The following is a 27,107-nucleotide window of genomic DNA, read 5'->3' on the forward strand; positions in this document are numbered from 1 at the left end:
TTATACCCTCCCTTTGAATGGTGATCAATCCTAAAAATTTTCGAAATTTTGAAATTTCGGTTAAAAATGAGGTGGTCGTTTTTCTGCAGTGCGTGACCCCCCCCCCCCCCAGTATTGATACACGTCATTTACTTATACTACTCTTCTCATCAATTATATTTATGGGAGCTTTATTCATTTATCGAAAGAGCAAACTTGTTATTTATAATTTGATTCTGTTTAGTTATAATGAGATATATTTTAAAAGTGTTCGACGTTTTAAAGTTCGACCTTTCAATTTTAATTTGAACTCGTTCAGCAATTTTTTGCAGAGTTGAATTAAAGTATGGATTTAACAGATTTTAAATGGGCTATAGTGTCATTTAAAGACTGCGGTTTTTTTCAGTTTTTGTTGTGCTTTGTTTGAGAATATGGACAATTACGGAAAGGAAGAGTTGTCTGATCAATACTATGAGCAGATGCGTGGGTTACCAGAGAAGGCGGCAACAACTATTCGCTTTTTCGACCGGGATGGACAGATAACAGTGTATAACTCGGACGCTCATCTGTTGGCACAAAACTTCTTCAAATCGAATGGGGTGCTGAAACAATGGGGGCAGTCGGTATACATCAACTTGAGTTTGAACAACTTTGAAAGTGTGTTGAAAGAAACTCTACTCTCTTGGCATTACAGGTATGTATCGAAAACAAGATATTATGACGATAAATCGAAAAGCAGTAGATCCGAAAGCAAAAATTGGTATAGCAGATTGAAAATGAAAACTGTGATTAGGCAGTTGTCAGATGTTCAGTTTCGATAGACTCATATAAAGTCTTGTGGGCCGCTGACGCATGGAAAAATGGGAATTTTTTTTCCAAATGTCTGCACTTAGGAACAAAGGGGTATGGATTATTTGCTCAAAGATACTCAGGTAATAAGTCGATAAACGGGCATAAGAAAACACGATCAATAATTCAAATAATTTTTAAAAGCGATGACATTTCTCCCCTTTAAAAACAATTGAATTTTTTTGAAGGCAACAAACCATCAGAGTACTTGCTGGACAGAATACCATTGGAGTAAGTTTGTTTTTTTTAATTTTTTGTTTGAGAAATTCCCCTTGTAGTAGACTTCTTTTTTTAAACTAAGCTGATGACAGTGCTGACAAGCATATCATCAGACGTTTTAACCAAAAATATCACTAGTAGCTCACTTTAGTTTGTTGAACAAGTAAGTTATTGAAAAGAGTTTTTGACACAATGTTTTCCGGATCAGCTTTATGTCATTAAAATAAAAAATATCAATCGAAAGTTTGGTTTTGTGGGACATTTCTTAATTCTTTTTTCAATTTTTTAAAAAATATTTTCCTTCATTTATAACGATGAAAAGTTTTAATAGATTAATTAACTGGCTTGGAAATCGGTTCTGATTTATTTTGGAAACTAAAAAGATTTCAAAATGGAAGGAAGCAGGCATGATTGAAAAATATATGTAAGTGTTCAAAAATGGTGGTTTCATTTTGAATTGCCAGATATTTTGTGAAAATTATTTTACCCTCTACAATTGACGCCCGATGATTTGCGCAATAGTTCAGAAAAACTGCACCAAGATTTTAAAGAACTATGCCTGAGATTTTTGTGTAAATGAACAAAATAGATATAAATGGACAATGGGGCGACAATTTTATATAGAGAGGCAAAATTGTCACCAAATCGATCAAAATTGTTGCAAAAGAAGTATAAAAATTGCTCTTCAACTCCTTTTAAATTGTATAAACTGATTTGTTTTGGGTAACGAGGGTCATGTGAATACTTATTGCAAAATCGACTGAATGTGACCAAAATCGCACAAAATGTGTGGTGGAAAAGGTTGAGCAAATTTTCACACAACTTTAAATAGCACGAACTCGTCGATCGAAAAATCCTCCGTTTAATATAGTCTAGGCTCGGTGGGACTTCTAATTATATCTCTACATGCAATGCATCGATCCGCCGGCCAAAGTTGATTGAACAAAAATACCAAAAACCTCCTCCACGCCCACTAAGGGCTATCCACTTTTTTGGATCTTTATAGTATATGTAGAGTAAAAAACGTGAAACCATTGAAACGTCGTAGTTTATCATACAATGAGCTGCCTAAAGTTGGTTGTTTATCGGTCGGGAACTGAATCTCGAAAAGCCGTCGATGATGAATTAAGATGTGAAATCATCTGTTAACAAAAACAACACACAAAGTCGCGTAAAATCAGTTGTCTCATTACTTTTTTCAAAAAGACAATAAATGTAGTACTGGTTAGTGTTATAAAGAGGCTCCTAATTGATGAAGTAAAATTTAGTCTTCTTTAGAGTGGAACTATATGTGAAGCAGAATGGGACATGGGTGTTGATGAAGAAAGCTTCTCCTGGCAATCTGACGCATTTTGAAGACGACCTTTTTGGATCCGATGGAGAGTCTGTCAAAACTGGCGATTCCGACGTCTCCTCTTGCTTCGTTTCAATTAGAGTGACTTCTTCTGACACAGGTTATTGTGGGTGTTTGAGGGAACACCTACTTGTGTTGCCAACACCCCACAGCCCCTCGTTCCACCGAGAATACTATGCAACCCATTTCCGAAGTACTACCTGCTAATTAGGACGCTTGCTAATAATGTAAAGTCTGTTACAACTATGGAAAAATACATGCTTTCTAAGAAGAAAAGAAATTTAACAGGTATCTGTGGGCATACATTAAACTTATTTTTGAGCTGCTGCAGTTTTGCTGAAAATTTTTCATGATGTAATATTTGTCAAATGTATTGATTTTGAACTTGTTTTGAAATAAGCAATACGTGGTTGTTAGGAACTATGATGTAATGGTTTTTAAGCAAAATCAGGATATTTTATTGCAAAGCTAGTCTTGCAGTCCATTCGTTGTTCATGTTTGTTTATGAGCTCGATGTAGTTTGTTTTCCTTCGTTGGTGGCATCTTTTCCGTTCACAGGAGGGGTGACAGTTGGACTGGCTTTTGTAGATGTGGTGATGAGGGACATCTCTCTGGTACAGTTCTCAGACTCTGCTCAATTGTACCAATTGGAGACAATGTTATTTCGCAAGGGACCTAAGGTACATATTTTCTATACAAGATTATATTGTACTGGTTTGACTATGTGGGATTTAATCAGAGGTGCTCAATCGAAGCGCGATACATAACATATTTCAATAGAAGTCATTATACAAATTTAAAACCAGTTCAGGCAAAAGCTTGTTTTTCAGATCACAATCCTCTATAGCCGCGCTGTGTAACTTGATCAGCATAGCTACCTTTTACCGATTGCAGCAATGCTAAAGTAACATCAGCACGAAAATCAATTCTTTTAGAAGCAGCGATAGAGAGGCCTCATAAACAGAAATTTTGACGCATATCTGAAACGTCACACTTTAAAGTGGTTCTGATTGCGTTGTTTTGACGATCTACATTCCAACTTAACCGTTTTTTCCCCGGTTATAATAGAAGCATTCTATCATAATATGCGAAACTGTTACTTCTGTGATCGTGTTCAACTTTTCTAATTGCGATAACCTTTGTTAAGATTCTAATCTATGTTGAAGTTTTTGCGTATGTTGTTACAGGAGGCAATCATTGAGAATGGTAGCATTGATAAAAGCATGTCTGGTGTACTAGATAGGTCTCGTGTTCTCATCTCGGAGGTGCCCAAAAAGACATTTGACACCACATCTCTCGTCCAGGACCTCAACACTGTTCTCGTTGCTAAAGTTAGTTTAACACATGTTTTTTTTACAGCTTCCACGCTATGTATTGCTCATAAATTATGATACCCTCCAAAGCACATTGAGTTGTAAAATGGTCTTGGTAGTTTAATTCTGGCGGAATGAAGACGTGTATGAATCCTACTACATTTTCTCCCTCATTGATCGAAACTGGTAATTTTAGAAGAATCAAACAGTGAATGCAGCTGCTCTACCGGAATTGGAGCTTCAATTGGCCTGTAAAGCTCTGGCTGGCGCTCTCAAGTACTTGGATCTAGTGTCAGCGTTTGGAGGCCAGTTTAAGCTGTCGTCTCTGAAAGACGTGAGCTATCTAAAACTGGACCCAAGCGCTATCAAAGCCCTTCACCTGTTACCTGATCCTCTGGAGGGTGTTACCAAAGACAAATGTTTATCAGGTCTGACTACCAATTACTTGAGATTGAGCAAATTGAAACGTAATCATTGAAGATAAGTGTAACGCGATTAGGTTTAACGTTTGTTGTATTTTGGGACTGTACGAGATGGATCAAATGAGTTATTTTGCTCAGCTGCCTCAAAATTGGATTAGTCCGTCAGTACTATCTGCAAGATTTCCTGACTACTTTCAGCTAATTAATAGATTTCACCAATAATATATGGGGGCCTTCACTATTATCCGAGGTTATGGACCCTAATATACTCCAGCTTCGTAGTCTAGCCCCTGCAAAATGAAATCAAATAGTCCGCACTTTTAAAATGTTTTTGAACGACAATGCTGATTGTGATTATGGGAACCAATGACGCCTGTTTTCCGGGTATATTTGGTGTCATTGTGGGTTTTTCAATTAGCCTTTTTCAATTTGTTGCGAACATTTGATTGCGCACCAAGAAGTTAAAGAACAACTTTTTTGTTCACTTCTACCACTCATCAGCTGAATTTATGTGCGTGATGTCATTTGTCACTCTTAGTATGAGTTTGGACAATCGTCATTTTCTTTACTATACATCACCTATGATTCAGGCAGTTAGGAGGCAGTCTAAAATCTTTCCACTAGAAATGCAACAAGTACCTAAAAACGATACCAAATACCACACACATGAACATTAATTTGATGACAAAAGAATTTTAAAACCGTTATTGCGTAATGGCAATTCGGAATGATACGATCTCAGAATCAATATAGTGTTCTTAAATATGCCTGACAATAATGCCGCCGCTTTTCTATTTTAAAGTACAACGTTTGCTTAGTAATGCATGAATCTCAAGAAGAGACGTCATATCAGTTCTTAATTTACAAGCGATTGCTTTAAGTTTTTAAGCGTTAGAGCTTATTCGTTGAGACTTTCTGTCGTACAGCTGGCATTAACTACTTTCGGAAGCTCTGCATTATTTTTATCTCAGCGTTTTTTAATGGAACCACCCAAAACTCAGATGTTCAATTTGACTAGAAAGAGCTTCGATTCCGAAATTACAGTTGTACTCATTGAGCTCTTACAGTCGCTATTGAATTGTTCGTAACAGTTTATTTAGCAAACGTCTATTGAGATATTGTAAAAAGAATTTATGATTCTGAAGTTTGAAATTTTCAACATAACTTAGTCGGCATAATGTCGTAAATCGGATGGAAGCGAAGGCACTGTGCATTTTAAATCGGCCACTGACATATGTAAATGTTATGGTGGCTGGCTTGTGTAAGAGCGTAGGGGAGCAGTTGTAAATGTCTTCTTCATTCAGGTCTACTGAACAAATGTAGGACAGGGCAAGGCCAGAGACTGTTGAAGCAATTCCTAAGACAGCCCCTGACTGATGTTCGTTTGATCGAGGAGCGACTGGACTGTGTATCGGTTCTTGCTCAGAACGCGGACATGAGGCGAAAATTGCATGACCACTTATTAAGAAGGATGCCTGATGTGCAACGACTCTCATCGAGGTTTCAAAAGAAGAAAGCTGCTTTGAAAGAAGTGTATAAGGTTAAAGCCTGAATTTTCTATGTATATGAAAACTATTATTTTCAGGAGGGGGTTCGAACCAATAAAGACAATTTATCTGCTGGTAATTTTAACTGCTTGGTTTTTATACGATGCTTTATTTTTATACAGTTTTTGTAAAATTCCGATTTCTGTAAATCTACTACTATTGATGTTTTGTGCATGCCGATAAAATGAAGTCAAGTATTAAGCTATCAAGGTTGTCTTTTTCCCAGATTTACCAGGGCGTTGAAGTGCTTCCAAGTCTGATCAAGAATATAGACAGCGACACCCTTCAGGACAGCCAAGACAGCATGGCCACGGCATTCACTGAGAAGTTCACAAGGCCGCTAAAGGAGCTAGCAGTTGATTTGAGTAAGGATTTTTTCAATTCATCATTTTAAATAGCAATTTTTTAAAAACAATTTGGAGCATGAATTTCAATTAGTGCTGTTTTGACGTGCGACTGGGATAGTGATATGTACATGGTTTCGACGATGATAATTGATTAATCAGGTTTGTTAACGGCTCTGGCACATTTATTTTTCGGGTACTGTTCGACCTATTTGAATAGGATAAATGCACCCGAGAAAAGAACCAAAGCTCCAGCTGACAATCAACCTTGTGTTTGCTATTTTTTGTTAAATAGAAATGGATACTTTACTGAAAGTCTTCTTATGGCTGGTGTTTAGCTCAAAATCAAAAACAGATGCCCAGCATTAATGCCGTCCAAATAACAGTTAGCGTACTTTATCGTCAAAAATATAGCCATCATTATTGAAAACACGAAAAAGTTAACTCTGTAAGGTGATGGTGAAATAGACTACTTAAAGCAAGCTTAATGCGAACATTGAAAACCATAATTATTTCATATGACTGGAACAAAGATATTCCGACTCGTATCATCACGCCTTGCCATAGCCAAATTATGAATTGGCAATTATGAAGACTATATTTTTGCCGAATACTGTTATAAAGAAGCGAAGTTGTTTACAGGCAAATTTATGGAGATGGTATCGAAAGTGATGGACTTCTCGAAAGTGAATGAAGGCAAATACCTGGTGAACCCGCAGTTTGTAGAGAGTCTGCAGGATACGCACGAGGAACTGGAGGCTCTGGGGCGCGAGGTCAAGGAGGCGTTGGGGGAGGTGGCCAGACAAATTGGCAGGGATGCTGACAAGGGAGTCAAGACTGAGATGCATCCTGTTCACGGATATTGTTTCAGGGTGCGCTGTGTCTGTCTTTAGTAATACATTCAATATCGGTTTTTTTTCTCCTGAAATCTAAAACCGGCAAGTCTAAAACTTTTTATATCGAAGGAAAAAATTCATTCATTTTATGATCCAACAAACTACGTCTATACGGAAGATGTTTCAGGTAAGGTAAACTCGTGTTAAGGTGAAGTCTGTTCATAGTTAACTATTGCTGCATAAAAATACAATTTTCATCGCATAACAGTGGATCTTTTTCTAAGTGGAGCTCAGTGTATTGGAATATGTCAAAAACACTTAGAAGTCTGAACGACTAAAGACTGCGTGTTTTCTAGGTAACGACTAAGGACGATAAACTAGTACGTGAAGGGAGAGACCTGATTTGGCTTGACAGCAAAAAAGACGGCATACGTTTCACCAACAGAAAAATGCAGCAGCTGAGCTCAGAATATGCCAATAAGACGAAACAGTATGAAGAGGCACAGAGTGAGATTGTTGACAAAGTTGTTGACGTCACGCTTGGGTACGCTTTGAGCGTCAAAAAATAATTAGGACATTGTCAAACAGATCGCATATCTTGTCAGCTGCGGAACCCTATTAATTCTTGCAATGCTTCATTTCTAAATAATAGGTTCTTTTCTGGTCAACGAACATGAGATCACTCTGTTCTTATCAATAAAAAGCAGCTATTCAAAATTGTTAGCTCAATAGTTGATAAAACGTAATAGCAGTAATTGGTCTCATGGTGATGAGTGTTTGATGGCCTGTAATTTTCTACTCAAAGATGAGCTTTAGTGTAGCGTGTTTTAATAGTTGAAAGGGAATAATTTTATCTCACTCTTTTTATAGCTGCGAAGCTGTAAGCTCAGCGGAGCTATATTGCTCGTGGGTTTTTTACGACTCGAAGAGGAGTATTGGTTTTCTTACGGTTTTTTAAGCGGAAGTAATATTCGTTCAGACAGCGTTTTGACCTAAAAGCGAAAGAGTAAAATTGCCTTGTGATCTAACTTTTTCTGAGTGAGAGAAGTTCTTTGATCATGTGCTTCAATCATTGAATGATTTTTCTACTTTGAAAAGTGTTTTTTTTTTGTCAGAATGCCGTATGTAGATAACCATTTTTAGTCGGTTTTTCGTCCGATTCGCCCAGTTTTTCGCTTTAGCTTTTTTGTAGAATTAAGTTTAATATAAGCTGTATTGTTATGTGAACTTCTGATTTTGATACCACAGTGTTTTTCAGAGTCTAATATTGCGTTTTAAGTTGTAAATGAGCACACATTTCCAAATTTTTAATTCGTTTTTGGCTTTTTTAAACTAGTTTATTCAATTTTAGATCTTAAGGCGGATTTTTAGAATTGTACTATTGCGCGCCCGATTTTGGCAGTTTTTTGTCGAATTTGTCAGTTTTTATTTGTTTTTAATTGCTCTCAATCAAAGTTTGTAGCAATTATATTAGTCTTGTCGGAGACTTATGGAGACTTATGGTGTGAAGGGCTGTTCATAGATGTTGAAGACCCCTCCACTGTTGACCTCTCCACTGTTGACCCCCCCCCCCCCCCACTATTGCCCCCCACCGCGCGTTCTTACCCCCCCCCCCCCCACCCCACTGTTGCCAACCCCCCTCATCAGCCCTCGGTCTCCCCCCCCCCCCACCGTGCCGTTACCCCTACCACCCCACTGTTGGTGCAACACCACAAACCCCTATCAGCCCTCGGTGCATCTCACCCCCGTTTGTAGCTACTGACGAACAACCGCTCGCTAAAAACGCAAATTTATACTATTTTCTACAACTTTTTTAAAAAAATTTTGAGTTTTTTGAAAAATTTTGACTTTTTTATTTTAATTAGCCCTAGATGTCAAGGAACCTCCTCTAGATTTTATTATTAGGTTACTGCATAGTTTCTAGTGGTAATTGAATGATTTCAACATTTTGACATCAGGAATTTTAGCTGTTTTTTTGACGAAACGTGAAATTTTTTTCAAATATTTTTGACATTTATTTTTCATTATTCAGGTCTTGAAAACCTCTTAAGTGGTTTGATAGTAAGTTACTGGCCAATTTTTATCGGCCACGGAATAGTTTTTTGAACTTTTTGTTGTCACAAATTTTGGCAATTTTTTTTTATTAAAACTTGCTTTTTTTCAAGTTTTTTGAAAATTGTTGTCGGTTTTTTAAGTTTTTTCATTCTCAAGAACCAGGGAACCTCCTCTAGGGTTTGAAACTAGGTTTCTTTATAATTTCTAGATGTGATGGAATGTCTTGCTAGATTTTAACGTCAAGAATTTTAGCATTTTTTTTTTAGTTTTTGCCATTTTTTAGTTTTGACATTTAGTCATTGTTCTGGTTTTTTGAGCCTCAAGGGTTAGAAAACCTCCGTTAAGGTTTGGTAATAAGTTAATGGAAACTTTTTGTTCGTCATGGATTATTTTTAAGTTTTTAATATCACAAGATTTTGCTTTTTTAAAACTTGCAATTAAAAGTTTTTGAAATTTTTTGTCTTTTTTTGGTTTTTTTGAGCTCAAGAGCCACGGAATTTCCTCTAAGGTTTAATAATTTGTTGCTGGATAGTTTTTAGATGTAATGGGATGATTTTCAAGATTTTAATATCACGAATTTAACCAATTTATTTAACCATTTGCATTTTTTCCATGTTTTTGTATTATTTCCGGCACCAGTGGCCCTGGGACCTCCTCCAAGGTTTGAGAGTAAGCTGCTGCATAATTTCCAGAGTCTATGAAATGGTTATCAAAATTTTCTTTGACTCCAGTGCTTGTCATTTTTTGCTAAAATTTAAATTTTTTTCACATTTTTGGAAAGTTTTTATGTTCCAAGTGTATGGATATTTGAGCCAGGTAAACTATTTCAGTCTTGAAACAGGGATACTGGATAGTCTTCTGAGACAATGAAATGGTTCTTAAGATATTAATATCTCGAATTTCGACAAGATTTTGTTAAAATTTGCAATGATTTAAAATTTTTCATTTTTTTGTCTTTCTGAGTTTAACGACCATTACTGGTCAACAAAACGTTTTACGTCTTGGAGATGGGATACTTGATAGAAATTTCAAGACAAAAAGAGGCTTTGAACTTTTTTAAAGCGAGGTTGAAAACTTTAGTTTTTATTTTTGCCTTTTTTAGTTTTTTTTCTATATGATTTATTTACTAACACGGCTAAGAAACTAGAAGTTGATGAGTCGAATCCCATCATGGAAAATTTTCCTCTCTTTCTTTCTTTTTCGGGTAGGATTTCTTTCCTTTTCTTTCTCGTTCACGTTTTATCTCTCTCTTTCTCTCTCTCTCTCTCTCTCTTTTTTGATGTCGACCTTCAGCTGCTGTTATGTGGCCTAACATATTGAAATTTACTAGAAATGTTTTTGTGGTAATTGACTCGACAGGTACTTTTTAGGAAATCATTGTTAATTGCTCTCAAAAGCAATTTGTTTCAAATAATCATGTTTGTCTTTTTTGTGCAATTTTTTGCTTGGCGGATTTTTCGGCTGACCCACTTGACTACTTGTCTTCAGAAACGGGATAATGAGGTAGCTCTCCGTTTGCATGAAGTTTCTTAGAGCCGTTCTGCCCGCTACTCTTCAAGTATGCGATTAACAGAAACTTTTGGAGACTATTGCTTTTGGTGTGAAGGTCGGTTCTTAGAAATTGATCCCACACCTCCACCCACCCACCGGCCCCACATCAGTCCCCCAATTCATTTTTGCACCCCCGCTGCGCTCACCTTTCGCCTATTCAATTAGTCTAAAGCTAGCCTCACTAAACTGTGGCTAGCTATTGACGAAGCCAACTGCTCGCCGGTTGTTTGTGAGCAATTTGCACGACGTTAGTCGGTTGTTTTAAATTAAATTACCTAAAAAAAATCTTTTTATACACCTTCAGGGATCTTAATGTTCGTTTACTAGTAATTGAATGATTTTGTGGCGTTCAGTATTTAAAAATCTGAAAATTTTTTTTTCGTAAGTTCAATTTTGATTTTTTTTGACAATTTTTGTGCTAAATATTCTTTGTTTCCAATCTTTTAACTATGTCTCTAAATTCTAAAATCTATGCAGGAGAATAGCTGTTAAAATTTATTGGTAAATAAGGAAATGTAACTTTTTCTACTTCAATTTCTTTAAAATTGATTTTTAACTTTCAAAAAACCAAGAACTAGTCTGTTTTTTCATATGTTTTTGTTCCTTTTCTGATTCTCCGCATTCTAGCTTGTATCTGTTTATCACTTTCTTGAGACTTTTAGTTCTGACCAGCTGTGCTTTTATCAGTTGCTAAAAAATTGATGTTCGCTTTTTTTCTTAGATTTTTGTAATTGATTTCTTATGACAGTGCGGCACTGATTGTTTGCTTGAAATTCCGTTGAAACATATTGACTGATTAATACTTTCGTCGAATATTTTCGAGGACTTAGTTTGATTTAAAATGATTTTATCCTTTGATTTCTATCCTTCTCTTTTTTGTTGATTAATTTAAACGTTTTTCAACTATTTTGCTGATTTTTAGTCGTTTTGCTATTTTTGGCTCATTATATTGATCTTTTGAATTTATCAGAAATTGAAATAATGTATCGCACATGCAGGCTCTTTTGCTGTAAAGGATGAAATTTATGCTACAAAGTTTTCTCTTTCTATGCAATTTTCCAAAGAAATTGAGAATTTTTACACAATTTTGCTCATTTTTCTCCTTTTCTTCAAAAGTAGAGTGTTTGAATTCATCAAGGATTGGCTGATTTTCGGAGTTTACATAACTTGTTTTCACTGCATGTGTCTGATGTTTGCATATGTACTTACACTACACGGAAAATAATTTGGAGTTTCATGATTTTTCATGTTAATTTTGGGAAAAAATTTTCTTGTTCTTTGAATTAGGACTGTTGCTTTCTCTGCACTGATGCCTTTGGAGTAGAGATATTTTGGAGAAAATGGCTTCAAGTTTTTTGGAGATAATGACTTCGAGTTGTATCCGGAATTCTTCCGGCTATGTTTTTTTCAGGGAAGTACTTTTTGTTAAGGCGGCTATTTGACCTAATAATGAAAGAGTAATATTGCCTCTTAATAAAAATTTTTCAGAGCGAGAGAAGTTTTTGCTCATGCGCTGCGTTCAGTGAATCTTTTTTATAGCTGCGAAGCTGTAAGCTGAGCGAAGCTATATTGCGGTGCTCTTGGTTTTTTTGTTTCGTCGTCTGACGCTGTTTTTCGTTTTACATTTGTTCACACAGCAAAGCTGAGAAAGTCAAATTTTCTGAATGACTTCTTCCTCTCACTAACTGCATTTGTGCGCGTGACGTCATTGCTCACTCGCTTTTGCAAAAGTTTTTAGGTTATTTGCGTGATTAGATTTTGATCATACGTGACTTCCCTCAATCAATAAAATGACTTTTGCACTTTAAACCTTAAGTTTAGTTTGAATTTGTTTAAGGTCAAATGAACTCATTTGTGCAGTAAAGATCCCTAATAAGAGGCTTCTGCGGAATGAATTTTAACTAGCTTTATTAATTTATCGCTGAATGTTTTTTACCTAGTTTTTCGAGCGGTGTCGATTTTTTTCACTTTAGATCTGTATCTGTTTCTATCTCTATTATATGGCACGCAGGTCTATTCTTTCGCAGCTATTCCGGCAATCTGCCGGCTATATTTTGACTTTGAAAAGAGTTTTTGAGAGATTGGCTCAAAAAGATGACATTTTTAGCGATGTTTTCGTCCATTTGGCTCAATTTTTTTAATTGTAACTTGGTTCTTTGCAGAAGTAAGCTTTGATCAATGGCACATTAATACGCCGGCTCTAAATTTGATGACACAGTTTTTGGCAGAGCTTACTAATGTGTTTCAAGTGCATAACTGGCCCATTTTTCATTTTTTGTCAATTTTTGGCTTTTTAAAATTAATTTCTTTATTTTTTGACTCTCTAGCATATATGTCAAATTAGTAAATATTGCAATGTTTTTTGGAATATTTCTGAATTGGATTCCTTTTTTTATTTTTTTTTGAAAAATTGTTAACATGCTAATCCGATTTTGGTGTTTTTGTCAAAAGTTTCTAAGTTTTTTTTATCTGTTCTTAGTTTTATTTACCATAAAATGTCTGTTGGTGAAGCATCGGTGTTTTTGGTTTTGTTTTGTTGCTAATTGAATGCTGGCGATAACTCTTTAAAACTCAGTGAAAATGTTTACCATATTTTGAATATTTTCTCTAATTATTGTACTGTTTCGCAATTGAGCTGTTTTCACATCTTACTGAGACAGGCTATGTAATGTTCCTTAGCCACGATTACTTAATAACAAAGAATCCAAGCTTCTTCAACTCATTTTTTGTTTTGAGTTTTTTTTAGAGGTTCCAATTTAGTTTTTTGATTTTTCAGAAATTGCTATTTAGTTTTTTTTAAAATTTTTTTCACAATGTATTCTCCACATATTAGCATGTTTGTTAATAACAATCTCTGTAATGTAAACATTAGCATGTAATGTAAACTTTTAGTTCAGTTGGTTTGATGGGCTATATTCATTTTTTGACTGATTTTTTGTTTTGTTTTAGTTGTCACTTAGGAACCAGTTGACTTAAAAGGTGAGAACCAGTTGATTTAAAAGGAAATTCTTTCACGAAGACGACTCTTCGAGTCGTTTCCGGAATTCTTGTGGCTATGTTTTTTGTTTCTTCGTCTGACGCATTTCGTTTTACATTTGGTTTTAGAGCATTCTGTCTCTTCACGTTTTCAGTCTCTTTTTCAGGCTTGATTTCTTGCTTTTCTGAATGTATGACTGTTGCTAAAACAAAATTGTCTTTAATAAAAGAGAGCATAAGGCACGTGCAGCTTATTGATTAATGCAGCCGGTTCTTACATCGTGGGTTTGGTTCGAACCTCTGCTTCGTCCAAATATTTCTTTTTCGAAATCTGTTTCTATCTGTATTTTACGACACGCAAGTCTTTTCTTTCGTAGCTATTCCGGCAATATGCCAGCTATGTTAAACATTTTCGGAAGGAGTTTGTGGTCATGGTTTTTGATGTTAGCGAATCAGAAGGTAGAAGGAAGAACAACCTAATTGTTTTTGATAACTGCTTAAATAGAAAAACGGTTCATCAATTGCTCTAGTTATGAGCCAGCGATGTCATGGTATATATCATTGCTACATGTATCTGTTGTTGGCATATCTGAAATTTGCCTTCAGTCAGTTTCAATTTGAAAGACAATTTCGAGAATTTGCAGATCTCCTAACAGGTCGAGAAACAATTAAGACAAAAGAATACTATTATGGCAGAATGTTGTGATCAATTGCATCACTCCACGTGGCCTTAATCATGCTCCTCCAACACCCCATTTATCTTATCAACATTTTCTAAGTCTATCTATGAAAAAAGTTATCGTTTACAACCGACAGTTTGGAACAACTGATTTGTTCCACTTTTTTAAATTATAATGTTAAAACAAGAAACTTCTATGTTGTTACTTACTTCGAGGTAGAAATTTGTTCATCTGCTACGATTTATCAAATAACTAACTATTCCATACGTTGAAAACCAGCAGGCTTCCATTTCAAGGTCCTTAAAAACAGCTGAATACTTTATGTTAAACGCGTGAGCTCTAAATTGGGACAAAATTTTTGAATTTTTAAGGGACCTCTCGAAGCGCATGTTTAACAGCCGCATTGAGCAGCATGGTTAAGTGAACATATCGAGAGTGTTCAATGACCTGAAAGGCTCAAAGTAGATGTATGAGAACCAAACCTGGGACAAAAGACTGCTAGACTGAAAGTTTGCTCGCACAGAGGGAGGATTTACTGTCCTGGGTACTGCATGTTTTTTAATTGCTCTTGAACGAAGGTTGAAGCATTTATTGTTTGTGTTTTTTGCAAAACTTTTGTTTCACAGATTGCGCTCATTTCTACAACAATATGCGCTTTCAAGAAACTTTTTCACGGTTTACTTTTTGGTTTTTGCGTGATCTCAATTGCTCTCAATCCGAAATCTATTCTTTTAAATGTAAATTGCACCTGAGCGCAATAGTTAACAGCGCCATTATCTTCACATGTTTTAACGGTCCTTAAACATGCATTATTTCCTAAGTCATGCGCTCTGAGGCGCGCCATACCGCCATATTTAAGCTCCGAATTTGCGCATGTTTTTGCGCTCATAGCATGCCGCATGGCAAAATCAAGCGATTGAAATAGCCACTGATCAAAAGTTTGCTGATATAAAGAGCAATATGCGTAAGCCATATGCATCCTTAGCGTAAGGGTTAAGACCAATGGCCGTTAAGCGGGAGACAGCTGTTAGAGTCCGAGCGGGGATGGAAAAACATGAATTACTTCCATCAATGCATCCAACAAGCTTCTAACCTGCGCATGTTTTTGCGCTCATTGACTACGTCTCACAGCAAAAAGAAGCGAGCCAACAAGGAGTTTGACCAAAACTTTGATATAGAAAGGACAATAGACGAAAGCAATACGCATCAGTAGCGTAAAGGATAAGGCCTATGGCTGTTAAGCGAGGGTCGTGAGTTGGCGCCCGAGATGGTGCCGTAAATTTCTCTAATACTTCTTTTTAGTTTTTTTTCCTTCTGTCTTCCTTTTATGTTCATGGAAGGCGCATTTGAATTCAATAGTCAACAGCGCTCCGGTCTTGACATGTTTCGACAGTGCTGAAATCTGCAGTTTCTTGTAATAGGCGTGTTTGTGTTTTGAGACGCGCTAGAGCGCCATATTTCAGCCAAAAATAAGAGCAAAAGCCACTCATCAAGTTTTGCTGATTTAGAAAAGGCAGTTGACGTAAGCAATTAGCTCAGGTAGCGTAAACTTAAAATTAGGGACTTAAATTAAACGACTGTTAAGCGAGGAGCAGTTGTTCGAGTCCAAGTATGGTTGAAGAAGGACGCAGAACTTTCTGGTCAGAAAAAATTGGCAAATGTTTTTCTCGTCCGTTCCTTCTTTTTGTTTTTTTTGGTTTGCTCCCTCTGGTTCTTTCTTCGTTCTTTTCTTTTTAATCTTTTTTGACCAAATTTTGCTTATGTAGAAAGGGCAATTGAAGAAACCAATACGCATTAGTAGCATAAGGGATAGGACTTATGGTTGTTAAGTGAGGTGAACGGGTCGCAGTCTGAGTTCATTTGCAGAAAGACGAACACTTTTCGGTTTAAAATTAGCTGTTTTTTGTTTGCTTTCGTTCTTTCTTTCATTTATTTCACTCCCCTTTCGTTTTTTTCTCTTTGTTATTTTTCTCCTTATGTTTTTCCCTCCTCCTCCATTTTTTCTCCTTCTTATTCTTTCTTGCCATGTTTAAGGTTCTAATGCGATTATGTTTTGCATTCATCAAGCGTGCCGCCAGCAAAAATTAGCCATCCAAAGTCATTTACCGAAATTTGCTGACGTGGAAAGGGAAATCAATTTATACAATACGCATCGATAGCCTGAGGGATGAGACCTATGGCGGTTATTAGAGAGGCATTTTTTCGCGCCCAAGTTCGTGCCGAAAATGGCTACTATTTGTTGGCTCAAAAAGGTTAATTTTTGCGGTGTTACTTTCTTGCTCCCTTCTTTATTTCACTTTAATCTATCTATATTGTTTTTTTTATTTCGAGTGCTATGCCACCAAGTTTAAGCTCTATAGGATTATATACTCAACAAATACGCGTCGTTAGCGTAAGCGTTAAAACCTATGCCTGATAATCGAGGTGCATCGTGCCAGAGTGGTGCCAAACAGAAATTCTAATTTCTTTTAAACCTATTCCGTTAAAAGATTTTCTTGTGATGCTTTTGCAGGCCTGCTAGTTTATACTTCAAATTATTAAAACGTCGATCTCCGAAGAAAACGTGTTATTGTCTTTTCAATTGACAGCCGAGACCAACGCAATCGAAAAAACCAATTAACTTGAGAAGGAACAAAAGTAGAATCTTATTAGTTCATAATGAAAAATTTCACTTTTGTTTTCTTTTTTTTTATCAAATTGGTTTCCAGAATTTAACACATGTTGTTCACTCAGCACAAACACATCACTCAGTTACAACAGGTCATCAATAGGCTTCAAAGTAGCTTCGTCTAGTCATGCCTTGAAGCAGTTTAAAGGTACTTGGCCAGAAATCCCTCAAATTTAAAATTCACCATTTGACAAAAAAACTGTTTTGAAAAAAAAACTGTGAAATACAATAAAACAATAAACTTAAAGAAATAAAGATCATTAACATTTTGAAAGTAGTTCAGCATTGCCATGAATATAATTGTCTTTTCATTTTTAGTTATGAAAAAAGATAAATTGTATGACCGACATTAATTTGCGTTAAGACATACTTCAATCCCAAGCCACCTTGACAACAATTTGAAAGCTTTAATAAACAGAAGGGCTTAAAATCAAATTTGACAAAAAAATTCAAAATTTTGAACAAGCATGGGCTCAAAAATTGCAAAAACTAAACTAGACACAAATTTTTGGACTCCCATTATTTTTAACACTCAGCATTTGAAAATTACTAAATCGAGCCGAGGGTATCTAATACAACCGAGTGCACAAGGTTTTACCATTTAATCATGTTTCAAAAGCTAAGAGTGGTCGAAAACGGCTTGCGAAAATGACAGAGTACAAATGCAATCCAAATTTATTCGATTGTGAAATAGGACAGCGCCTAAATATTAGCTGTTAGAGTAAATGAAGGTGGCTAGTGATATTATTATCAATTTGGTATCATATATCATATTTGGCAATACAGAATTGGAAAAAGAATGTTATATTTTTGCTTATATCCTCAACAAAGTTAAGCGACTATTTCTTATCCATATTTTTTAAACCATAGTTTTCTTGCGCATAATTTTCACGTCATCAATCTAACGAAATTCACCATGAGCTTGGGGCGACCAGCCTAAATGTGATGCTGTTTTGTTAACACATGGAATTAAACAAAAGATAGAGTTAGAATTTTTCTTGTATGTGATAACTGATTATAACTCTAGGAAGATTCATTTTTAATTTAAGTTAAAGATACAGATAAATCAACCAAAGTTACACATACTTTCGGTTTTTTTTTCTAGAAAAATCTTTGTTGATTGTTTAATAGCCGCACAGCGATAGCTGGGGCTATTATTGGCCTTCTCTTGGTTTTTTACAATTCAAAGAATTTGAATTGTTTTGGGGCGCTGTCTTTTTTTTTAAGATCTGTTCACACATTTTCATGATTTTTGAAGTCAAATTGGAGTAGTGATTTTGGTCACGCCGAAACAGGAAGTGGAGCGAAAAGCGAGTGGTTTTGCGGCGTGAATTTTTTTCGCTCCAAATTTAAAGTAGAGTGAGAAAATGGTGTTTGAACAAAAATTTGCTTTCTCGTTAGTGGTTTTTTGTTCACATGCGGCAATTTGACTTCGATTTTTACTGTTTTTTCGTTTTATTGGAACGGATTTTTTTCTAAATGGTTTTTCCAATCCTTTCATAGTCCGTTCTAGGTCTAGTTTTCTGTTTAGTCAATCAAAATTCTTTGAATTGTACGTCAGGACATGTCCTGCTATGTTTTTTTTATTTCGTCGTCATGATTTTTGTTACGACCATATGACGTCACAGCCATTTTTTGTTCATTCGTTCATGCAATTTCAACTGAATTGCATGTGTGACGTCATTTTTCGCTCTTAGTGGAGCGAGTTTTTTGTTCATGCGCGTGATTAAATTTTTGGTCACACTCAAAAATGACTTCCTCACTTTAAAATTGACTTGTATTTACTTTAATTCAAAGAGATAAGGTCAAATCGGTGTTTGTCACTCTAAATGAAGGTTATTTGAGATCAGCTAATAGAGGCAGCAATAACTTATACAGATTTTTAATCAAAATATAACAGATCAGCCTTCAATGAAAAGACGATTTTTTTGGTCTGTCTTTTTTACTGTTTTTTTAGACTGTCGATCTACGAATCTATTGCGGCTATTTTCTGGCAATCTGCCAGCTATGTTTTTGTAATAGCCGCCTCATCTTCTCAGCCGGCTATTATGGCGACCCTATTTCTTACGATCCAGTATTTGGCTTGTGTTCATGCGCTGTCTTTTTTGTAAGATGTTTTCTCATACATTTTTCCATGGGTTTCATCAGACTCTTAGCTTGTTTGAGTAGTCTTTAAAGTGCTTAAAATGCTGAAGTTGCTAGGTGGGACTAAATTCAAAGTGAAAAATTGTTTAAAGAAATTTTGAGCTGAAAAAGGTTCTTTTTTCACGGTTTTCGTAATTTTAGTTTTTTTTCATTTGTCTCAAATTTACGTTGATCACAGTTGATAAACATCTTTGCAATACTTACTGTCATTTTGTGTCTACTTTCTGATTTATATTACTTTGTAATGCAAACTTTAACTTTAATTCTTACTATTTTTTTCAGTTTTTAAAATTGTTTTATTTTGAATTTTCGAAATTCAGGGGCTGATTAAAAATTTTTAGGACTTGAAGATGGGATATGCAATGATTTTTAGAGAGATAGAAATTGTACAGATATCAAAGTCACGTTTTTAAAGTTAACCGAACGTTTTTTAAGATATTGATATCAAAATTTTAACCAAATTTTTTAAACAATTTTTAAATTTCTTTTGAAATTGATGATCATTTTTAATAGCCGCACAGCGATAGCTGAGGCTATTATTGGCCTTCTCTTGGTTTTTTTTATTTCGTCGTCGCAATTTTTGTTGCAACCAGATGACGTCACAACCACTTCAAATCTGCTTTTTGTTCTTTCGTTCATGCAATTTTAACTGAAGTGCGTGCGTGACGTCATTTTTCGCTCTTAGTGGAGCGAGTTTTTTTGTTATTCGCGTGATTAAATTTTTGGTCACACTTGACTTACCTCACTCTCAAAAATGACTTCTCACTTTGAAATTGACTTTAAATTACTTTAATTCAAAGAGAAAAGGTCCAATGCGTTTGTGTCACTAAATGAATGTTATTTGAGAGCAGCTAATAGAGAAAGCAAAAACTTATAGAGATTTTTTTCTTCAATGAAAAGACGAATTTTTTTGATCTGTCTTTTTTACTGTTGTTTTTTAAAACTGCAGATCTACGAAGCTATTGCGGCTATTTTCTGGCAATCTGCCAGCTATGTTTTGAGTTTTTTTGATATGTAGGGGCTACAGAAACTTTTAACGGGTAGACGTTGGGTTAATGGTTAGTTCGTAATGTTAAAGTGTTTTTAAGATATCCATTATCAGGTTCTTTAGCAGTTTTTATTTGCATTTTTTGAATGCTGTCTTTCCGAAAGCTTATGCATGGTTAATGTCTACACTTCAGTGAATTAATTTTGGTTTTGAGAACAATACTTTCTAGATTTTTAGCAAGAGAAATTTTTTTTAGGAGACGTAGGTGTCCACCATTAGGCGAGTTCGCGGTGAGTTCGTTTTTTAAATAATTTTTTGAATGTTTTTTCATTTTAAGTTTGAGCTCAAATGGAAAGGCAGCGCCGTGCTCAAGTGTTCTGCGTATAAACCTAGCACGGAGCTCATCAGAAGTGAGCTTGGTTTAGCGTTTGTGTATATCTTAACACTGTGTTTGTGGTTTTTTGATGATGATGACCCATTGACCTCTGACGAACCTTTCGTTTATCTAGTTTCTGTTCTGTTTTCACTGCTCCTAAAAGTGAATACGCTTTGATTTTTTTTCTGTTTTTGATTTTCTCTTAATTATCGAAACCAGGTGTCTGTTTGGCTGGCATTGTTCAAGTGTTTTTTGGTCAAGTACGGTTATTTTAAGTTTTTTGTTCACAGAAACTAGATAACGGGTAGACGTTATCTACAGAAACTTTTAACGGGGCTACAGAAACTTTTAACGGGGGCTACAGAAACTTTTAACGGGTAGACGTTGGGTTAATAGTTAGTTCGTAATGTTAATCAAAGTGTTTTTAAGATATCCATTATCAGGTTCTTTAGCAGTTTTTTATTTGCATTTTTTGAATGCTGTCTTTCCGGAAGCTTATGCATGGTTAATGTCTACACTTCAGTGAATTAATTTTGGTTTTGAGAACAATACTTTCTAGATTTTTAGCAAGAGAAATTTATTTTAGGAGACGTAGGTGTCCACCATTAGGCGAGTTCGCGGTGAGTTCATTTTTTAAATAATTTTTTGAATGTTTTTTCATTTTAAGTTTGAGCTCAAATGGAAAGGCAGCGCCGTGCTCAAGTGTTCTGCGTATAAACCTAGCACGGAGCTCATCAGAAGTGAGCTTGGTTTAGCGTTTGTGTATATCTTAACACTGTGTTTGTGGTTTTTTGATGATGATGACCCATTGACCTCTGACGAACCTTTCGTTCATCTAGTTTCTGTTCTGTTTTCACTGCTCCTAAAAGTGAATACGCTTTGATTTTTTTTTCTGTTTTTGATTTTCTCTTAATTATCGAAACCAGGTGTCTGTTTGACTGGCATTGTTCAAGTGTTTTTTGGTCAAGTACGGTTATTTTAAGTTTTTTGTTCAAAATTTACGGTTGCATACCAAGACGTTTCTGCTATGTTTTTACATCGTTGAATAAAAATTTGTTTCGTTTTACGACAAGTCACAGTTTGTTCATTATTTTGCGTGAAATATTTTTGATGTCACGAGGCTAGTTTTAATCTTCGCTCATTTTGCTCAAAGAGGGTATCTAAACTTGGGCTTTATGGATTTATCCCGTTTCAGCAGTTTTAGATCAGCAGTTGCTCAGCAGATCAATCTATAATGATCAGATTCATGAAAACGAATTAAGGATTAGAAATGGGATAAATCCGTAAAGCCCAAGATTAGATGCCCTCTACTTGAACTTTGTTTTTATTAGTCAAAATTACGATCTCTAGTTAGGACTTGAAGAAGAGTGCGATTTTGCAGTGCAGGTTTTGTTAGCGGACGCAAGTTTGTTCATGACTTGAACTTATGACTTTTGTTATAGAACATTGACAAAAGGGCATTTTGAGCTGTTTTTTCCCGTAACAGTCCCTCCTCCCTATCAAAACTACAGACACTTCGCACCCTCCCCCGCCTCACCTGCTCTTCGCAACCTCACAATCCCCACTCACCTCGCCCCTTCCCGTACAACTGACTACCGCCTCCCCCCCCCCCCACTTACCCAACCCTCGCCAACAGCCAAGCAACCTCTACATAACCCCAAACCTCCCTTTCACGACATTTACTTACCCCAAGCCCGACACCAAAAACGTCTCAACTAAAAATTGACCTACCTATCAGTTTTGTAAGCTCTTTACGTAGTTTTTTTAGGGAGCTATAGTTTTTGTTATTTCCTTTTTTAGATATTTCTTATATAGATGAGGTAAGTTTAGAGGTTAAATTGAACGACTTTTCGAGTCGTTTCCGGTATTCTAATGGCTATGTTGTTTTTTTTTGGTTTTTGTATTAGCCCCTATTTCCCCTTAAGAATCAGGAGTATGCCTAACAACGGAATGAAATCAAAATAGTTCAATTGTTAAAAAAAATTTTTTGTACAAAGATAAGCTCTTTTGTTCTTCAATCCCAATCCAGCATATGGGATTTAATGGTGGCAATTTTAGCAATCTGCCGTGTTTGTTCGCATTTTCTATTCAAATTTATTACGTTTTCATTCATTTTTTTCAAAATTTCATTTTCTCAAATTGTTGAAATATTACCAATTTTGTAGAAGCAGGCCTTAAGAGCTACAAAAAGGGCGTCTTTTTCTCTACAATGTCTAAACAAAAAATGGGTTAAAAATTGGGTTGAAGAAAAAAAAGCCGGCCTTATATTCCCCCATTTCTGAAAAAAAATGTTGCTAAAATTTTTAGGAACTAATTGTGCTCCACTTTGTCGTCTCAAAGATTGGATGACATTAAATATAGAATACTGAAGAGAATTCATTTGAAATAAATTTTTCTTATCATCTTTACTTAAGCGGCCTTAATGTTACCACAATTTCACTTTTGTGTCGTGCATCCTTATCATTCAAAAAGATCTGGCTACTTACAATTCTTATAGGTACCTGGACCCCTTATACCGTTTGAGTGACGTTATTGCGGAATTGGACGTGTTAACTGGCTTCGCCGTTCTGGTCACTACAGCTAAGGGCTCATACGTAAGGCCACAAATTCTGCCTGCTGGAAAAGGTATCCACGTGACGGGTTTGCGCCATCCTTGCGTGGAGAATGAAGAGAACGTGTACTATATTCCAAATGATTTGAAACTGATAAGAGATGAGGAGGAATTCATCATTATTACAGGTAATTGACACTCCATCTTGATCAATAGCTTCACTCAGTATTGTACTCCGAAATATTGCTGGTATTTCTTGCTTTTAACTAAAAAGTCCTTATTTCTTTTATAAAATAAAAGGTTTATTTCTTAAAGGGGAGAGTACACCTCCCAATGAGGCTAGAACATAAAGTACCCCCATCCATCAGTACAGTATTTGTATTATAGCGGGGTTTTTATAATTTTGTGGGGGCTGAACGTGAAAGACGCTCTTTTATAATTGCTCCCGTACTAATTTAGCAATTATATAATTCCTGTTGGTCCTTTATATAAAATTTTTGACGGATAGTTTTGACTATTCGACCTAAAAAAGGGATAATTAGGTAACCCCGGAGGGCAATGCACATCTATTAGAGAATTAATAGTCGCTTTGCTAATCTCTGAAGCCGCTGAGAAGACCTGAAGTCCCAGTGTGAGAGAAAGTTTTATGATAGCGTGTTTTTATGCAACGTTTTTGCGTGAGCATTTTGACTTTTCGAATGACGTATTAATCTGACTTTATTACAACTCAAAGAGTTTGAATTGTTTTGGGGCGCAGTCTTATCTGATTTTTTTGAAAATTTTCTTCTCAATTCACTCATAGTCCGTTCTAAGTCAAATTTTTTTAGTCAATGAAAATTCTTTGGATTGTACGTCAGGACTTGTCCTGCTATGTTTTTTTTGTGATCTCAGTTCCTCTCATATTCACAATCGTCAGCAGAAAAACTCAAGTAGATGCAGTTAACTACCAAAAGTCAAAAATATTGTAATTTTAAGACTTTTAGTAAACTTGTTGACCCAATTAATATCCCTCCCCTGTCTGAAACAATAAAATAGAGCCCCATAGAGATTATAATAGAATAGAGCCCCGTTAGTTGTTCGAAACCTGTCTTTTCCCGTTTTTATTTTAGACGAATGAATTTGAATTTTATTGTGGCACTGTCTGCTCTGAAATGTTTTATGAAACAATGCCTGTGAGAAAAAGTCTGGGCATGCTGCCGAGAAAAGCTTCAAAACGGAGACAGATCGATTAGTGGAAAGGAAACTACTTAACTTACGATATAACGTTATTCAAAGTGTTCGGGGTCGCATATTATTCAGGAATCAAAATCTTCAATTGTAGTGCAACTCAAACGCTACTGACATGAATGCGGATGTTCCGAAAATAATTTCAAATTTGCGGTCTTCAAACGCAGCTCAGATTATCTGAGCAAATCATTGACGTTTCCCATTAATCGACTCCAAAATCTGTCTGCTTAACCTTTGTTGTTATGTCAACGTACAAAGACGTTGCATTTTACTTATCTTCTCTGAAGCTCAATTGATCTGGTTTTCTCACAAAACGTGGGGAGACCAATAGTTTGGCGATGAAAACTTCACCTTGTTTAGCAGTATCAATGTACTGCTAGAATTGGCAGATGTGAACGGATGCACAGTGGTGTTGCTATTTTTCTTCGAATTTTTCTATTTCTGTCCAATAATTAATTCGATTTCTATGCCAGCGTTGTCTTGTCTCTGCGATCTTCAGCTGCGTTCTTCATTTTTTTTGTCTTAATGCAAAAAACAGTAGTTACTACATTCCTATCGACAAAAACGTTGCATATTACTTATCTTCTCGGAAGCTCCTTCGTTTTGAAGACGCCTTCGTTTTTTCATTCAGCAGAAGAGGCTGCCTAATTCGAAAAAAGTTTGTCGATATATGTTCTAGGCAACTTCAACTCTCCATCTGCCATCTGGAGTACCATGGCAAGCTTAGTTACAGTTGAAATTGAATTTTTAGGGATACGAAACAAAAATGTTCACAAAATCATTCTAAAGTTATTTTTTTTTAAATTGGACGCGAATTAAGCCCATTTTTAAGACTTGGTTGAGCCAGATAAAGTTTGTTTTCTGAACAGTGCTATTACGAACTTAAATGGGTTACCGCAAGTTAATTCGATTGACTAAAGAGCTCAGTTTCAAGTTCCTTTCATTACAAGGACAAGGGAATTTAACCACCCTTTGAAATTGTCGAACGCTTTGATTGGTTTTCTCTGGAAATGTTAAGAAATCTTATGAACCGTCTTCATCAACTTTGAGCACTAATCATATCAAAATAGATAATATCTTGGATGATTTTCCACCTCATATTATCCTCGAGTTTCTCAAAATGATAAATTCAAAGCCTCAGATTTTTACGCCAACCTTTTATCCAAACTTCAATTCTTCTCTATCCAGGTTCCTGTTCTATCTTTCTAAACATACGTTATTATTCAGTTTGAAAAACGTCGCTTATTACATTTCTGCTTATTACATTACAGAAATGACTCAAAAATTATTTAAAAAATTATTGTCCGATTTGTTAATTGTGTAAATTAAAGAGTTTATTCATGCGAAACAACTTGGCTTCCAGGCTTGGAGGCGCTGAGTACTTCTTCAGCAAAATATTTAAACGGTATATATTTCGACAATATAAAAGCATTTGACATGGCACTCTTCGACGTTCTACTTTCAAAAGTTAAAAACAGATCCCTTGTAGCGCAAAGTTCCGTTCTGGGTGCTCTTCTGCTTTTTTTTCAATATGTACTTGCAAGAAAATTTTCGGAACAGTTTAATATTTCTGTTCGCTGATGATCTGAAGCTCTTATTTGCAAACCTTAGTTTAACTTCAATTTGACCTTAATTTGACCAAAATGAACTCAGCCGTTCAGCCGCCTGGATTATTTCTCATGGGATGTCAGCCAATACCTAGAAAGCCAATTGTCTTTTATTCAAATGCCAACAACTTTCTAGTACATAGTTTGATAACATAATTGAAAATTTCACTTCTCACACAAACATTTGACTCATTATTTTCTCAAATTTAAACTGACATCTCATTTTCAGAAAATAGAGAGCGTTTATCGGTTGAAAAATCTTATTGTTTTCATAGTGAATCTAAAAACTAAACTGAACATGACTTCCATTATTATCATATATTGACGTATGGATGACCAATTTGGTTTGCTAACATGTCTCAAACGTTAAAGCCCGAAAATATTTCAAACATGATGCTTCAAATGATTTTTTGGGTTGCGAGCAATTATACGAAAACCGACTCAAAAGTGACAACGTGAAACCTGTCTCAGTGATTGGAATATTTTTAATTGCCCTTCAACGAAGTTCATAGCAATTATTGTAAACGTGTGTGTCTTTTTACGACTCGAAGAGGAGTATTGAGATTCTACAGGTTTTACGATTCGAAGAGGAGTATTGAGATTCTGCAGGTTTTTACGACTCGAAGAGGAATATTAAGATTCTACAGGTTTTTTTTTTTTAGCAAAAAGCAAGTTTGTTCATGACTTGAATTTTGACTTCTTTCTGTTCGAGCTTTAACCTCCGTTTTTGATTGTTGACTTCTGTTTTCGAACATTGGACTTTAACAATAGCTTAGCTTGTAATGTAAAGCAATTGGTAACAGTCTGTAATTCAAGGTGAAGAGGTCATTTGGAGAAAATTTGATCCCATTTAACTACCTACCCCGCCCCCCGAAAACTGCCCCCCACGTACCTAACCCCCCCCCCCCAACGTACCTACCCCCCCCCCAACCCCAACGTACCTACCCCTCCCCACTCGTACCTACCTACCCCGCCTCGCGTACCTACCTCCCCCCCCCCCCTCGTACCTACCTACCACCCACCCCACCTACCTGCCCCCACCTACCAGAAAGCAAGTGTGTTCATGACTTGAATTTTGACTTCTTTCTGTTCGAGCATTTACCTCCGTTTTTGATTTTTGATTTCTGTTTTCGAACATTGGAATTTAACAATTAGGAACTGCTGGTAATGTTCAAGGTGAAGAGGTCATTTTGAGATTTTTTTTCCTATATAAATCACCCCTAATTATTTAAACTACACCGCACAAACCCACCCCACCACCTATCAAACCCCCCAACACCTACCTACCTACCTACCCCCCCCCCCACCGCCCGCCGCACCCGCACCCCCCAACTTACCCCCCACCTACCCCTATCCCCTCCCTTCATCTAGCTACCCCCACCTACCCCCGCCCCACCTTACCCCCCCCCCCACCTACACC

At 36.1% G+C, this 27,107-nt stretch overlaps 1 protein-coding gene across 1 annotated transcript in view; it reads left to right on the plus strand.

The window, feature by feature from the left end:
* The first annotated feature begins 389 nt into the window (after positions 1–389).
* Positions 390–27,107, plus strand: part of LOC142334535 (DNA mismatch repair protein Msh2-like) — a 103,248-nt gene continuing 76,530 nt past the window's right edge. The window contains exons 1-10 of the mRNA XM_075382636.1: positions 390–673; positions 2,326–2,501; positions 2,960–3,081; positions 3,589–3,732; positions 3,911–4,142; positions 5,441–5,676; positions 5,910–6,048; positions 6,670–6,899; positions 7,220–7,407; positions 22,800–23,041. Coding sequence (XP_075238751.1) covers positions 411–673; positions 2,326–2,501; positions 2,960–3,081; positions 3,589–3,732; positions 3,911–4,142; positions 5,441–5,676; positions 5,910–6,048; positions 6,670–6,899; positions 7,220–7,407; positions 22,800–23,041 — 1,972 coding nt within the window. The 5' untranslated portion in view covers positions 390–410. The remainder of the gene's footprint in view (positions 674–2,325; positions 2,502–2,959; positions 3,082–3,588; positions 3,733–3,910; positions 4,143–5,440; positions 5,677–5,909; positions 6,049–6,669; positions 6,900–7,219; positions 7,408–22,799; positions 23,042–27,107) is intronic.

Source organism: Convolutriloba macropyga, chromosome 2 (assembly GCF_964194025.1).
Source record: "Convolutriloba macropyga chromosome 2, txConMacr16.3, whole genome shotgun sequence".
Taxonomy (NCBI): Eukaryota; Metazoa; Xenacoelomorpha; order Acoela; family Convolutidae; genus Convolutriloba; species Convolutriloba macropyga.